Source organism: Trachinotus anak, unplaced genomic scaffold (genome assembly GCF_046630095.1).
Source record: "Trachinotus anak isolate AG129_WGS33_773 ecotype Australia unplaced genomic scaffold, CSIRO_AGI_Tana_v1 ptg000026l, whole genome shotgun sequence".
In the NCBI taxonomy this organism is placed as follows: domain Eukaryota; kingdom Metazoa; phylum Chordata; class Actinopteri; order Carangiformes; family Carangidae; genus Trachinotus; species Trachinotus anak.
In genome coordinates this window covers 12,381,767-12,398,237 of record NW_027273877.1, presented here as the reverse complement: position 1 = coordinate 12,398,237, position 16,471 = coordinate 12,381,767, and the positions used below count along the sequence as shown (strand labels likewise).

At 43.5% G+C, this 16,471-nt stretch overlaps 1 protein-coding gene and 1 long non-coding RNA gene across 2 annotated transcripts; both read right to left on the bottom strand.

Moving 5' to 3' along the window:
• Positions 1-235: 235 nt before the first annotated feature.
• On the bottom strand, positions 236-4,625 carry LOC139609658 (uncharacterized). The gene is made up of 4 exons (XR_011685284.1): positions 2,852-4,625; positions 2,330-2,735; positions 2,122-2,217; positions 236-1,851 (listed from the first exon to the last, which is right to left on the bottom strand). It is a non-coding gene; the product is annotated as an uncharacterized lncRNA (long non-coding RNA).
• Positions 4,626-5,770: 1,145 nt separating this feature from the next.
• LOC139609631 (NACHT, LRR and PYD domains-containing protein 12-like) lies at positions 5,771-15,910 on the bottom strand. The gene is made up of 7 exons (XM_071464500.1): positions 14,056-15,910; positions 12,698-12,874; positions 9,687-9,863; positions 8,877-9,053; positions 7,979-8,155; positions 7,174-7,347; positions 5,771-6,320 (listed from the first exon to the last, which is right to left on the bottom strand). The coding sequence occupies exons 1-7, from the start codon at positions 15,714-15,716 to the stop codon at positions 6,263-6,265; spliced, it is 2,601 nt and encodes an 866-aa protein (XP_071320601.1). The 5' UTR covers positions 15,717-15,910; the 3' UTR covers positions 5,771-6,262.
• Between the last annotated feature and the right edge of the window lie 561 nt (positions 15,911-16,471).

The following is a 16,471-nucleotide window of genomic DNA, read 5'->3' as shown; positions in this document are numbered from 1 at the left end:
ATTCCTTGTATGTGAAAGCATACTTGGCAATAAAACTGATTCTGATTCTGATTCTGATTCTGATTCTGATATGCAAATGAGCCTCTATGATGTCAGAGGACGTCACAACATGAGCATTCTATTCCAGCTGTCAGTTCTATTGTCAATGAATTCCAATCATATTATACAGTGAAATCATGTAGAGCACATTTCTTAACAAAAGTACAGGTGAAATAAAGTTCAACAAAATATATAACACAATTTATAACTTATTTATTTACTGTATTTATAAGAGACAATGTACAATATTAAATATGGGGCTATCTGATGCAGTGTAGCAGAGTTAGCCTGAGGCTAATTTTCATCTGCAGTCCCAATAAAACTTCCACACAGTGATGAAACAGCACTGAGCAAATTAAACTATGAATAAATAAACTTCACTCACTAACTTTATTCAGCTTTGTGTTTTCATTAAACATGACCTTGGAGAGGACATCAGGTTGTGACATTTCTATAGGTCACAAACACACAAAAATAATAAAACTGAAAAGTCATCAAAAATAGTCAAATGTAATAAGTTCAATGACTTTGATGAAGTCATTAAAACAGTTATATTAAATATTACATTTTTAACTATTACCTATTACCTCAAAAGTGACCCTCCCAACACTGATAATTACATCTAAATCCTCACAATACGAAGGGTTGATAGGCCCATTATTGTTGTGGTCATTATTAGTAGTATCTATAGAAGACTCAATAACAGTGGCTGCAATAACAATAATACTGATGATTAATTAGCAGTGTCAAAAAAAATCAATCAGGAAGGAGAAATGATTAATGCCACACAGTCAAACAAGAATCTGAAGATTTATGAACAAACATTTTAACCTTATGCCACTGAAATAAACTGATGCTACATATGCTACTGACTAGATGACAAAAATTCTCTCTGAATAAGTCAACAAAACATCACACGTTCTTAAGTTAAAATACAATCAAACACATAAACACATAAAAAGAGACACAAAACATCACTATCAAAACTACTATGTAGATTATTCTTCATGAAACAACAGACTCATTATCCGTGGGCGAGGACAGATCTGTTGTCACAGAGTTACAGTGCATTCAGACCCTTCCACTTTTCCACATTGTGTTATTTTACAGCTGTGCTCCTTTCCACAATAAGTCCAACCAGCTGAATTTACCACAGACTGACTCCAGTCAAGGTGGAGAAACATCTCAGAGATGATGACGAGAAATGGAACCTGAGCTGAAGTTCAACTGTCACAGCAAAGTGTCTGAATACTTGTGGAAATGTGATATTTCAGTTTTTCCTTTTTAATACATCTCCAAAAAAAATCTTCAGAAATTCTGTTTTCACTTTGTCATGATTGAATTTAGATTGATGAGGAAAAAATGAATGTAAATGACCAGTAATAAATACATAATCAATAATCAATACATAAAGCCCCTTTAAGGAGGTTTCCTACCAAGTGATGTTGGCAATTTAGCAGTTTTCTCACTAGATTTGGCAACTTTTAAATGAATAGCAAATGAATTTCAGTGCTCTGTTCATAATACTAATATTTCAGTTCCACAGTCTGTTCAACAGTCTGCGTAAAACAGTGTTTTTAATATTAGTGTTAGATTTAGATGCACATTGAGGGGCTGCTTGAAAAAAATAGCTAATTCTAGAGGTAATTACAGTCAGTATAACTGAATTATCTTTAGATTACAACTATTAATAATCTTGTATGTATGTACAGGCTTTACTGAAAACAGCTGGAAACACTGCTCCTAAGATGTCATTGGAAATCATCCAGGAAGTTGTTGTTGTTCTCCTGTGTGACTTCAGGTGTTTGGGTCCTGGAAGTTAAATATATATGTATCAGTTTCATTCAAAATGTTTCTTTACTCAGTCAATATTATGTCATCAATTTATTCTGAACAGTTTATGAGCAAGTTAGGCAAGTTGGAAGGTATCAAATCTGACAACATAAAACCAAGTGAACTTATCTGAAGGTTGAGTAAGGAGGGAAGGATCTAACAACAGTTATAGGTGGACAAACATTTATGAACTCTCATAGACACAGACACAGGTATTAAAACAACACAGAGGCCGGTTTAAAGAAAGACCTTTTCTTATGTTGTATAATCAAGGGAATGATGACTGCAGCAATGATGGCTGCAGCAACACAACCATTAAGGCCACTGACACAATCCAAGTCCCAGCTTTAAGACAAAGAGAAAAACTGTTGATATGATTCACTCAACAACTATAAAGCAACAACAGATCAAATGAGAACACTGGCCTGAGAACATCTGAGCATGAATATTAACTTACTGAAGTTTCTATTGTCAGATCCAGATTCCTCATCAAAACCCGGAAAAGAGACTCACATCAGAATCATAAAATCCTTCTCAGTCTATGAATCTCTGGAAGAGTCACTCAGCATCAGCAGACGTGTGTTTGAGCCCAGGAATCATGGGAAACACCTCTTTCTGAACAGAGAGCACTCGCACTGCACATCTAACCTGTGTGCTGTTGCCACAGAAACCTGACAGCACGGCTGTAGTGGTGACAGCGACTGTGCGCTTGGTGTTGGTGACGCTGACAGTGTTGTATTGTGAGAAGCAGACGTGTGGTGGTGGGACATGCAGTGTTCCTGTTGAAGCAGGTGGAGCTGTGGCTGAGCAGGACACCACAGTAGAGTCTGACTCTGTAACATGTTGAGAGGCTTCATGCAGCTCTGCAGAGAAACAGATATTGAACAAATATCAAATGGATGAAGTTGTTAGTTTGTACAAAAGTCTGCACAAACTGCTCATTGAAACAGGTTCCACTTGTAATGCAGTCAGATCTCACCATAGATCTGGAGGCAGGTTGTAACACTGAGATCACTGTCAGGGCTGGTTTGAAACAAACAGCGACAGCAGCCTTCATCCTGCTCCGTCACATTCCTGATAACTATGGAGCAGCTCTGCACTCCATCATCTTTAAACTCCACTTTATCTCTAAAATCAGGACTGACACTGAGACCAAGCTTTTTGTTGTTGGTGGCAATATTCTTCTCCCTGCTGGATAAAACTTTCTCCAACGTGACTTGAATAACATCTCCAGATTTCATGAGTGGGCAGTTGGAACGAGCCTTTTCTCCCGCTGCTGCCTCCACAGTCTGCTGTGTTTGTATCACAGCTGCTGCACCTGCATGGAGGGAGTGAAAATACAGTTCAGTTTAAGATCTGAGCTTCCAGCTGTGTGTGAGCAAGAGCATCACTGCACAACAGTGATTTGTAGAAACTACAACTTGATGAAATCTGTCATCACATGGCATCCAGGCCACGTTTTCTCACACTGAGCACTCAAAATGCTATTAAACTCTATTAAATCTGGAGGGGACTTGTATTCTGACCTTGATGGTGACTGCATTAAAAACACATGCAGCATTAACTATTTCATTCTGTTGTTTTTCTCACTGTCCAAAGACAAGCGTTGCAGTATTCAAGTCTTACTTGAAGAGAGCCTATGAAATCCTAATTGTGCTCCATCACACCACATACAACTCAGTTTATGAAGTTGTGTTGGACATGGTGAGTCAGGGCGGCCATTCACATGTGACTCTGGTATCAGAGAAATATATACAAAGTTGAACTGAACTGTAATACAGGAAGTATAAAAGATTACCTGTGGCCCTTATAAATGACAAATGTGAGGGAAATGACTTCATTGTTTGTGTTGCTGGAAAAATCATAAATGAAATAAATAATTCCTGATCATGACTGAATGTAGTGTAGTTTGTCCCACATTTGCACCTAGAAGTAGCAGCTTATATATCTAAATATATGTACTACACATGCTTCACCTTCAGTCTTTATTATGTCAGAGTTATCCTGAACTCAAATGTATCAGTTGTTGTGAGAGATCATTTATTTTGTTATTCCAGCAACTTCAAATCAAAGAGTTTATTTCCAAGGGGAAAATGTGTAAAATGATTTCTATGTGTCTTTCTTATTAATGCAGTGTATTTCATTTTATCTCCATATGCAGACTTTGTGTTGACACCGTGTGTTGGTGTGCTCATGTAACATTTAACAGCCGCTCACACTGAAGCACTTGTCTTTGGAAAGTGAGACAAATGATGTCATAAAGTCACCACAACGGCTCACCGCTCACCCTGGGCCGTTTCTGTGCATTTCCCCTCAAGCTCTGATAACAAGTGCACTTTAACTTTGGGGGCTCGGTGCCTCCGGGGGAAAAGTCCTTCTGATGTGCTGCTTCTCTGTATAAACACTGATCTCGTGCTCATAAACTGATCAAAACGTGGGGACGACTTGTATCTGCAGCAGTGCAGCGCAACAGCACTTTGATTATTCAGTGTAATAGTTCACCGTGTCCTCCATATTCAGTGTGGCCCCAAACTCTGATGCCTGATGGGACCGTGGCGGCTGCACAACATCTTTAGAGAGACCAGTTAGAGATGTCAGACTTTTTGTTTTCTCAGACACAACAAGCAGAAACACCACTTTGACCGTGGGACAAGGAAACGACCTGAGGTGTGGGAAGGTGAAAGAGGAAGAATTAGACAGCAGAACCATTGGCAACCGGCTGTCACTCTGAAGAAACATGAACAGCCAAGGTCCTACACTGTACAGACTGAACATGAGCCCATCTACTGGAGAACCAGACACACACTGAAAACAAAGGAGACCTTGATTTCCCCACAACAAACTGAGGCTGTTGAAAATGTGCCTGACTCACCACAGCTGATGGAGAACGGACAGCAGCCTGCAGAGACAGGACCAGGACAAAGAGACCACCAAGAAAGACTCTGACCTGCAGGGCCCCCACTACCTGCTGTCACACCTGAGTCCTCAGTGAGAAATGAGACTGAGCACTGAGAACTGCGGAAACACTTCAAGCTGTGGGAGGCCTGTTAGAGTTCCCATAAGACACCAAGACTGAGGGCAGAGGCTGTTAAAGAAAGTGAAGCCACTAAGTTGTTGAGAGGTTAAGTTTATATAATGTAGAGCAGAAACTGAGTTGTGTGAACTTTCTATTATTACTAAAAACAGGGAGATTTCATGTATTGTGTTGTGGTACTGGAGCTGCCAACAGGAGGAGCTGTAACATTACAGACGTTGTTCTGGTTCTACTGTAGACGCACCAGTAAAACAGGTTCTGTCTGCTTCAGGCGTCTCCTCCTTTGGTCTGATAGAGCACAAGGTCATTTTACAAAAACCACGAACACAAAAGTGTAATTCATTCAGATTCAGCAGCATCATAAACCAGCAAGAGGAGAAACGGTGGTGACTGAGGTGGTGAAGTCAGATCGTCTGTCTGTTCCTCATCATTTCTCTTCCTTTCGGCCAGAAGGCTCCACAGATTCATAGAACCCAAAGTGTTTTTCAGAAAAACTATTCCAGGTTGTGAATATTGTCATGTGAAGTCCAGCAGACAGTCGGACAACAACGTCTTCACTTCTCCCAACAGAAAAAACAGTTTTTCACCTGGCTGGAGGCTTTGGGTGTGTTTGTTTTCATTAGTTTATGAACTCCTAACCAATGAGTGAGCCAGCTAACCTTTTCTCTGCAAAGAGACAAGAAAAAAGGAGACATCTGATTGGATAAACTCTTTTAGCTTCTGAAGCTGCTATAGCTAGCATCCAGCCCCCTCTGTTGGCCACAACAAGCACAACGCTAGACGTCTGTCTGTCTGCTCTGCTGCCCGTCTCTCCACTCTGTTTTTAATTCACAGGGAAAAACAGGGACATTTCCAGGGACATTATTGATCATAAAGGAGGATTTAAAGTCCAGTTAATGAATGATCCATTGAATCAATGACACTTGTTGGATTTTTCAAGCCTGTCTGAAAACAACACTCACATGTCCATATACACAATGAAAGAGTTGTTGGTCTGTGTGATTGTTCCTCCTTAACACAACTTAAATGAAGAGATGGAGGATAAAAACAACATGTTCCTCCTGTACAATAATATCTGGTAAAGTTCAGCTGAAGAACATGAGGCTCTGACTCATCTTCAGAGTTCAAGTCATTTTACTGTGAAATTCCCTCTTTGTGAAGCTCAACAAGGAAACTGTTCAGAGCTGAACTTGATGAGCTTTAAGTCCAGAGACACTGATGATGCTCTGTCAGATCCAGAGGAACACACAGGGATGATGGTGGACTGGACTCTGTGTGTGACAGTGGAGCTGTTCTCAGATCAGTTCAGACTGCAGCACTGAGAGTCATCTCCACTTCTTCTGGTTCCTCTGTCAGTCACTGCTGGATCAAGCTCTCCTCTCCTCTCTCACCTGGAGAAAGGCTTTGACCCCAACTGTGTAGAGAAGAAGAAAGCAGAGGAGATGAATCAGTGTTTACAGAGACTCACTTCATCAGTCAGTGATGCAGCAGGGACTTCAGTCCTGTTCAGACCAGATGTGCAGCAGCTGCTTCCTCTCAGCTCTCATGTTAACGTGTTGGAGTGAACACACTGAGCTGGAAGCTCACAGACCTGCAGAGACGTTCAGCATCAAGTCTGTTCACTCTGCACATTTCACTCAGTCCACAGTGGAAACAAAGTGCTGAGTCAGCAACAGGTCAGTGATGGATTCACTCCTGTTACCTGTCAGCTGATGTCACTTTAAACACAGAGTCTCTGTGTGTTGATCAACATGTGAGCTGCTTCTGAAACATCACCTGACTGAACATGGAGGCTGTCACTAAGAGCCAGGGACTGTCAGGCTCCATCACACTGATCTCAGAGCTGTGACACAGATGAAACTGATCAGCTGTTTAGTGTTGAAACCAGAGAACAAACAGTCTCAGATCAGATTGGACAGTTTGATGAATGAGGACACTGTCTCTGTCCATCTGTGAGGCTGTCAGCTGGAATCAGCTTTATTTCCTGTACACATCAACACAACAACAACAGTCGTCTTCACATCAACTCACACACATGATCACAACAAGCTTCTGGCTGCTCTGATTGGCTGACTGTTGTCTCTCTCTCTGTCTGTCTGTCCAATCCTGAAGCCTGTCCCCGTTCTCCTCTCACAGCTTCACTGAGGAAAGCAGCCACTGAGGAGGTTGGAGGTTCACAGGAAACACTGGATCTTTGCTCTGATACTAACTGTGTTTAGTACAATACTGCTGAGAGCAGCATGGACTGACTCCGCCCCTCTACTGACCTCAGAGTCTCCAGTCTACAGTCTGGACTCTCCACGAGACCACGGAGATCCTTCAGGGCTGAATCCTGCAGGTCGTTTCCAGTGAGGTCCAGTTCTCTCAGATGGGAGGGGTTGGACTTCAGAGCTGAGACCAGAGAAGAACAGCTGATCTCTGACAAACTGCAGCTCCACAAACTGAATAAAGAATCAAAGATGTAGATCAATGATTGATAATCAATCAGATTTGTCCTGATCAATGATCTTTGTCTAAAATGAGTAGAGTGACTTTGTCCTTCTGTTATTGTGGATCTTCATCATGTCAGTACAACACAACATTGTCAACACAACAGTTGTGTGTGTTGTGTTACAGATGAAAACACACACACAGTTTGATCAAACAGACATTAGTCCTGACACTTCACTGAAATCTACTGAAAACAAGAAGATTGTTTCTTCACTTTCTTTGGACAAATATTAGTTGTGAGGATCTTGTGTATGTTGTTGTGATAAAAATGAATTGACTTGAACAACTAACACTGGACATTTTCTACAGTGGGTTTAGAAAACATGAGTCCTCTGACTGAGAGAAATACGAGTGTGTGAGCTGTGAAGGTTGAACTGAAGTGAACAGACATTATTCATGACAAGTGAGTGAAATGAGCTGAAACTGAAGAATCATTCTCAGTCTGAGAGAAGAACAACTGGAAACATGAGACAACAACTATTTACAATGTCATTCATTCATTCACAGTCAATGGATTCAACTTGTGTGTGAAGCTTCATTAGCTGTGGATTCAAGATATAAGATCTACAACAGTGAACTGACCTCAGAGTCTCCAGTCTACAGTCTGGACTCTGCAGAAAACCACACAGACCCTTCACTCCTGGATCCTGCAGGTCCTGGTTGTGGCTCAGGTCCAGTTCTCTCAGATGGGAGGGGTTGGACTTCAGAGCTGAGCCCAGAGAAGAACAGCTGATCTCTGACAACCTGCAGCTCCCCAATCTGAATAAAGAATCAAAGATGTGAGTTTAGGAGACAAAGTTCCTGCTTGAAACCACAAAGAGTCAAACAGACAAAGTAAAAACAGCTCTCATTAATATTCATGACAACATGCTGCTGCTTCAATAAAGACGTAGTGACTCCACCTCTTCAACTCTGCCAGCTCCACCTGTGGCTCCATCTATACAAACTCATGTTGTACAGATTCTACTAAAGATCCTCAAGTTTTCAAAGACAACAAACATGTCAGGCTGAAGTTTGGAGACATGAGAACAAATGTATAGAAATATATATTAAATTCACTAGTTGATGGAACGGCAGAGACACAGACACCTGGTGACTGAGCTCAAATATTTAACACAGTCAAACCTACAGGATTTAAAGTGATGAAACAACCTGTTGCTATGGCAACTCTGCAGTGAATCTTGGAGTCAGTACAAACATCACAGAACCTTATAAAAGTGTTGGGACCATCAGCTATTGATTATAGATCAGTTATTGTCTGACAGATTCAATGTGTTTCTGTTGGTGTTTTAAAAAGTCATGAGGTGAAAGTTGAAGAGAAACAGTCACTGGACTAAAAGCAGAGAAGAAGAAAACAGACTTTACCATGAAGATCCTCAGTGTGGATCAGTATAATATCAGCCTCATGTCTGCAGCTCAGTGTCAACACAACTTTCACATCACATTCATCTCAGCACAGAAAGAAAACATGGAGTCTGACCTCAGAGTCTCCAGTCTACAGTCTGGACTCTGCAGAAAACCACACAGACCCTTCACTCCTGGATCCTGCAGGTCCTGGTTCCAGCTCAGGTCCAGTTCTCTCAGATGGGAGGGGTTGGACTTCAGAGCTGAGCCCAGAGAAGAACAGCTGATCTCTGACAAACTGCAGCTGTTCAATCTGAATAAAGAATCAAAGATGTAGATCAATGATTGATAATCAATCAGATTTGTCCTGATCAATGATCTTTGTCTAAAATGAGTAGAGTGACTTTGTCCTTCTGTTATTGTGGATCTTCATCATGTCAGCACAACACAACATTGTCAACACAACAGTTGTGTGTGTTGTGTTACAGATGAAAACACACACACACAGTTTGATCAAACAGACATTAGTCCTGACACTTCACTGAAATCTACTGAAAAAAAGAAGATTGTTTCTTCACTTTCTTTGGACAAATATTAGTTGTGAGGATCTTGTGTATGTTGTTGTGATAAAAATGAATTGACTTGAACAACTAACACTGGACATTTTCTCCAGTGGATTTAGAAAACATGAGTCCTCTGACTGAGAGAAATACGAGTGTGTGAGCTGTGAAGGTTGAACTGAAGTGAACAGACATTATTCATGACAAGTGAGTGAAATGAGCTGAAACTGAAGAATCATTCTCAGTCTGAGAGAAGAACAACTGGAAACATGAGACAACAACTATTTACAATGTCATTCATTCATTCACAGTCAATGGATTCAACTTGTGTGTGAAGCTTCATTAGCTGTGGATTCAAGATATAAGATCTACAACAGTGAACTGACCTCAGAGTCTCCAGTCTACAGTCTGGACTCTGCAGAAAACCACACAGACCCTTCACTCCTGGATACTTCAGGTTCTGGTTTCCACTCAGGTCCAGTTCTCTCAGATGGGAGGGGTTGGACTTCAGAGCTGAGCCCAGAGAAGAACAGCTGATCTCTGACAAACTGCAGTTCTCCAATCTGAATAAAGAATCAAAGATGTAGATCAATTACTGATAATCAATCAGATTTGTCCTGATCAATGATGTTTGTCTAAAATGAGTAGAGTGACTTTGTCCTTCTGTTATTGTGGATCTTCATCATGTCAGCCTTCTACACACATCATCCAAATGTCAGCACAACATTCATACAGCTGTTGATGTGAACACAGGTTGATCAGCTGCTGCTGACCTCAGTTCAGTCTGTAATCAGAGGAGAATCAGAGGATTCACGTCTGTTTAGTCTGTTCCCTCTCTGACACTACAGACATCAGCACAGAAACAAAACACTGAGGACGTGAACAAACAGTGAGAACTCAGTCACACTGTTCAGAACAAACATGGTGGAGCAGCTTCAATGTTCCAAAGTCACCAAACAACTGCACAATGTCACATTTACAGGAGGAGGGAAAATATTTCTGTGTGTCCAGATCTTTAAAGAAGAACTTGTGTTACTGTTGAGAACTTGAGGAGGACGAGTGCTCGGCCTCAGTCTACCACCGGTGTTACAGCCCATTCTGTGAGCCGTCAGATTCTGTGACCTGCAGCAACAACCAGTTCACCTTCAGGTAACGTTCAGAGCCTCCTGCTGGAAAACACCACAGATTTATTCAGCTGATCTTCACTGAATGAGGAAGTAGAATTCATCTGGTTTTCACATCAACCCCCCAGTGAGGAGCAGACTGAGTGAGGACGGGGTTAATGAAGGTCACAGAGCAGAGATCAAACCTGTGCTCACAGTCCTACAACCCTTCAGCTCAGCACAACGTCCACGGTTTAGGTCTGATAGTTGATGAACAGAGTTTCTCTGAGTGTCAGTGTCAGTCTGCTCTGGTAACTGCTCCTGAACCACAGTCACATGACCACTTGTGTTATTCATGTGATTAGAAGAAGCTCCATTCTTCAAGATCAAGTCTGAACTTTTGTTGTGTTCACACACAATCAACTAGATATGACATGAAGGACACCTGGAGCGCTTTGAGTTCACAGTGCACAGGTTCAGAGAAGCACAACGTGGACTTGAAGAGAACAGAAGTGAGAGCAGCTCAGTTCAGGTAACAGGGAGCAGACTGATCTGCCAACAAAACCCCTACAGCCAACCTCCCCTGGAGCTCAGCTTTCAGAGCAGGCTCCTCTGCCTCTGCTGCCAGCTCTGTGTATCTGAGCTGTTTCCTCTCAGAGGCCGTTTCTCCTGCGTCCTCCCATGGTACTGTCAGCTCCACAACATACACAAGCTGCTGTGTTTCTGACCACAACACAACATCTGCTCTCAGATCAGTGGCAGCTGTCTCCTGAGGAACTAGGAGCTGTTTTCCTGGATCTCCTCTGATTGGCCAGTCCCTCCCTGCCTTCAGCTGCATCACGCCTGTTCAAAGCTGCTTCCTGAGTCCTTCACCCTCACCAACAAATCAAATCCATCTCGTCTCCTTCTGCCTCCAGTGAGTTCACCTCTGAGCTCTGACTCTCAGTGGCTGCTGGGAGACACCTCAGCACCTGCTGATGTCTCCAGGTGTGTGGGCCTGGAGACAGGCTTGTTTTAGCCCCTGATAGAAGGAGCCACATGAAGCTCCACCTGAACATAGAGGACATGTTGGCTCCTCACCTGTTTATTCACTATGATGTTGGGGAGGTGGGAGCTGCTCATCAATTGCTCCCAGCATCAATCTAATCCTTCCTGCCTCCATGTCCCAGCTGAGTTTCCTCTTGTCTCCACTTTCCCGCCTCAGCCACTGGCCCTGCTTTGATCTGGTTTGTGTTGCAGTCTGAAGGTCTGTGGCTTCCCATGATGCTGCAGTGCTGACATCAACACACAACAGCTGCAATATGTGTTGGTTGCAGAGAGCTGCAGCTTTGCTGGTGTTCAGATCAGCAGCAGCAGAAGATCTGTGAGACTGTTGCAGTTTGATTCTCATCAACTTTCTGATTTTAACATCAAACTCTGTCAATTCTCTGCTGCTCTGAATCACAAACACTGTGACTGCTCTCATCCAGGGGCCGAGTGGGACCCTTCATTTTACCTGGAGATCACCAGTCCCAGCTGTTAATAACACACAAAGACAAACAGCAGCTAACACAAGCACAGGGCTGCTGCCCAACAACTAGCAGCTAGCTATACTAGCCACATTTAATATGAGCTGAGCTAGCAGCTAGCTACAACGCCCCTGCTTAGCATTTCAGCTGCCGGCTCTTTACTGGATGTTGAATCTCTCTGTGATTGTGGAACATTTCTCTGCTTCCTCCTCCAGTATTTGTTCTTCTTCATTCTTCTCTGCTCCACCTTTCTCCTTCTCTTTCTGCTGCTGCTTCAAACCAATGTGAACAGTGAACACACACGTTCCCTGATAACACCAACACGTCTCTGATGACTCTGTACCAGCCCCACTTCACAGCTCTTATTCGTCAGCAGCTGACCAATCACAGTTCAAGGTACACCAGGGTTGGACCACCTGAGGAGGTGCCGCTCATTCACCCCCCTACTGCAAATATAGACTTGGTAGCGTCTGACGTGCTGGAGAGACAAGAGGCTGCGAGGCTCAGTTCAGGCTGCAGGATGGTGCAGCGAGGTAGACCACTTTTATATAACACAATATTATTAGTCTACACAATAATCAGTCCGGCCTCGGCCCCCAAACGGCCCCCGGGGATTCTCCTGACCCTCCCCATCAAACATTATTTCATCCTCCTTCTTTCTCTTCACTGGCTGATTTTTTAAATCCTCACACAGAAATCCTGAAAATGAACCAACCAATGAAAAACTGGAACTTCACAGATTTGAACTGAATATAAAACTACAACAGCTCCAGTCAGTGAACTGACCTCAGAGTCTCCAGTTTACAGTTTGGACTCTCCAGTCCAGCACACAGCTGCTTCACTGCTGAATCCTCCAGGTCCCAGTTTACACTCAGGTCCAGGTGTCTCAGATGGGAGGGGTTGGACTTCAGAGCTGAGGACACGACTTCACAGTGAGTCTCTGAGAGTCCACAACCAACAAGTCTGTGATGAGAGAAAATATAAAATGTGTTAGAATAAAATCAGACAGAAACAATAATTGTCATCACTCTCTCTCAGACCTGCAGAGTTTTATGGGAATCTTTGTTGTGAAGATGAAGGAGGGAAAATGATGTTACATTTATGTATCTATTTAAATTGTAAAATAAAAGAATATCAACATGTGGCTTCATTTTTGATGTTGTGGCGGCCTGTCACAGATGAATCAGTGTGTGGGAAACACTGAGGTCTAATCTTCAGATACTGAGCCCACACATGTCTTAATGTCCGGTGGGAACATTTTTTGCTGCCTGGTTTTCACAGAAGGTCCTCACAGAAACATGACACTGAGCTCTGGTGTGTAGAAGAAGACTGAATCCTCCCATTCTGCTCTGATAGATTCACACCTGTGGCTCCCCTAACATCCACAATGCTCATCATGACTTCAGTCATCTCTGGACAATGATTCAGGTCTTATACAAACTTTACTAAACACCTGCTAGAACCTGCTCATTAGAGCTTCACTGCATTCACTGTCCACTGTCAAACACTGATGACTGTTGTCATAGAAACCTCATGAGTCCTGAATACAGACCTCCACAGATTCATCACTGCTCTCCTGTAACACTGTCACAATGGACAGTTTCAGCAAAGCTGAACCAGAGACATCTTCTTTTTTCATTCACACATTCTTCTTCCTCACAAAAACATGCTGCCTACATTACCCACAATGCACCTCAACCACCAACCCTCAGCTGTTAGATTAAGGTGTGGTATGCAGCAGAGATGAGGGGGGGCTACAGAGGTCTGGTGTTGTCTTCAGACTCCGCCCACACTGACTCAGGTGACATCACCCGAGGACATTTATCAGACTGCACAGCTTGAGACACTAAAGGTTTAATACTACTGTTTTCTCATATGCAGGTGTCCTCCCCAACACCTGGAAACACCTGGAAACACACACTGAGGTGTAAGATCAGTGGAGCTGCTTTAATTAGTTTGATCAGTTTTATACGTTTTGGTGCTCACAGCATTTACAACACCTCCACAAAAAAACACAACTGACCTTTGATTGTTTCAAAGTAAAACTAAGAATAATGAGAATAAATGAAAACTGTGTCTGAATTTGACTCAACTACTGATCTAATCTACTGATTGATATTTATATTGATCATGTCTGGACTCACCGAGCCTTCCTGCAGTTCCTCACAGCTGGGATCAGTCTCCATCGTCCCTCCACTGATGTCTTGTACTTGTCCAGGTCCAACTCATCCAGAACCTCCTCTGACATCTGCAGCATGTAGGACAGAGCTGAGCAGTGGATCTCAGAGAGTTTCTCCTCTGATCTGGTCTCTGACTTCAGGAACTCTTGGATCTCCTGATGAACTGAGTGGTCCTTCATCTCCATCAGACAGTGGAAGATGTTGATGCTTCTGTCAGGAGAGATTTTATCACTGTTCATCTCCTTCAGGTTGTTGATGGCTCTCTGGATGGTTTCTGGACTGTTCTCTGTCTGACCCAGCAGACCTCTTAAGAGTCTCTGGTTGGACTCCAGAGAGAGGCCATGAAGGAAGCGAACAAACAAGTCCAGGTGACCATTTTTACTGCTGAGGGATTTCTCCATGGCTGCCCTCAAGAAGTCATCCAGAGGTAGATGATGACTATCATGTTTCCAAAAAAATTGAGAAATCTTCTCAAAAACAGACTTTGAGGTTGAGTCTCTGTGTTTGTAGTCTTGTCCCAGGAAGTTCTCCAGGACCTTTGTGTTCCTGTTGGTGTAACAGTGGAACATGTAGACTGCAGCCAGAAACTCCTGAATACTCAGATGAACAAAGCAGTAGACTGTTTTCTGGAAGATCACACTCTCTCTTTTGAAGATCTCAGTACAGAGTCCTGAGTACACCGAGGCCTCTGTGACATCCAGACCACACTGCTCCAGGTCTTCTTGGTAGAACATGATGTTTCCTTTCTCCAGATGTTCAAACGCCAGCCTCCCCAGCTTCAGAAGAACTTCCCTGTCAGCCTCCATCAGCTGCTGTGAACTCGTCTCATGTCCCTCATCATACTTGAGCTTCTTCCTCTTTGTCTGAACCAGCAGGAAGTGTGAGAACAGGTCAGTCAGGGTCTGGGGCAGCTCTCCTCTCTGCTCTGTAGTCAACATGTGCTCCAGAACTGTAGCAGTGATCCAGCAGAAGACTGGGACTTGACACATGATGTGGAGGCTCCTGGACTTCTTGATGTGTGAGATGGTTCTGCTGGACAGCTCTTCATCACTGGATCTCCTCCTGAAGTACTCCTCCTTCTGGGCGTCAGTGAAGCCTCGTACCTCTGTTACCCTGTCAACACATGTAGGAGGGATCTGATTGGCTGCTGCAGGTCTGGAAGTGATCCAGACCAGAGCCGAGGGAAGCAGGTTCCCCTGGATGAGGTTTGTCAGCAGCAGGTTGACTGATGACGTCTGTGTAACATCAGACACAACCTCCCTGTTGGTGAAATCCAGTGAAAGTCTGCTTTCATCCAGGCCGTCCAAGATGAACACAACTTTACAGACAGCCAGCTGCTCTGCTGTGACCTTCTGTAATGTTGGATGGAAAACATGGAGCAGCCTGAGAAGACTGTACTGCTGCTCTCTGATCAGGTTCAGCTCCCTGAACGAAAGCAGAACCAGCAGACTGACATCTTGGTTCTCCAAGCCCTCTGCCCAGTCCAGACTGAACTTCTGCACTGAGAAGGTTTTTCCAATGCCAGCGACGCCGTTGGTCAGAACCACTCTGATGGGTCTCTGTTGGTCAGGTAAGGCTTTAAAGATGTGGTGGCACTTGATTGGAGCGTCATGGAGGGTCTCCATCTTGGAAGCTGTCTCCAGCTGCCTCACCTCATGTTGGGTATTAACCTCTTCACTCTGTCCCTCTGTGATGTAGAGCTCAGTGTAGATCCTGTTGAGGAGGGTTCCACTTCCTGTTCCATCACTTCCTTCAGTCACATGTTCACATCTGCTCCTCAGACTGATCTTATGTTGATCTAAAACCTCCTGCAGACCACTATCTGCTGAAAGAGAAGAGACAATGTCAGACTGAAGACAGAGAATCTGAGAATCTGCTGATTATTTTCATCAGCTACAGAAAAACTAAAGAGCAGCAAAGAAAAGCTTTTTAATGTTGTGCTTTTTAGAATCATCTGAAATGTCAGTGCTGTGTGATAGAACAACTGACACTGGAGAAAACAACAGGTCCTGGTTTCAGAAATGAAGACATCAGCAGACACATGTTCAGTCTCACTTTGTACAGTGCTGCTCTGACTGGCTGTCTGCAGTCCAGGTCTGGTTCTGGGTCTTTGTCCACACTGGGGACAGGAGGGGTCTCCTGAAGACCCAGACTGGTCCCAGTATGAGGTGAAGCACTGTCTGCAGAACCAGTGTCCACAGCTGGTAGAGACTGGATCCTTCAGGACGTCCTGACACAGAGCACAGCAGGACAGCTGCTCCTCCACAGAGACACCACTCCTCTTCCTCTCTCTGTGAAGACATGTCTTCATCACTAACATGTCACAGTCAAATATGTCCAATAACTGAATCATCTTCAGCTCAGTTTACAGTAGAAACTG

Excerpts from the sequence above, each read along its gene's own strand:
- LOC139609631 (XM_071464500.1), bottom strand. The coding sequence starts at position 15,716 with ATGGAGACCCTCCATGACGCTCCAATCAAGTGCCACCACATCTTTAAA. Across the intron at positions 8,156-8,876 it reads TGTAGACTGGAGACTCTGAG|ATTGGGGAGCTGCAGGTTGT; the intron begins GTCAGACTCCAT and ends TTCTTTATTCAG. Across the intron at positions 6,321-7,173 it reads TGTAGACTGGAGACTCTGAG|TTGGGGTCAAAGCCTTTCTC; the intron begins GTCAGTAGAGGG and ends TTCTCTACACAG.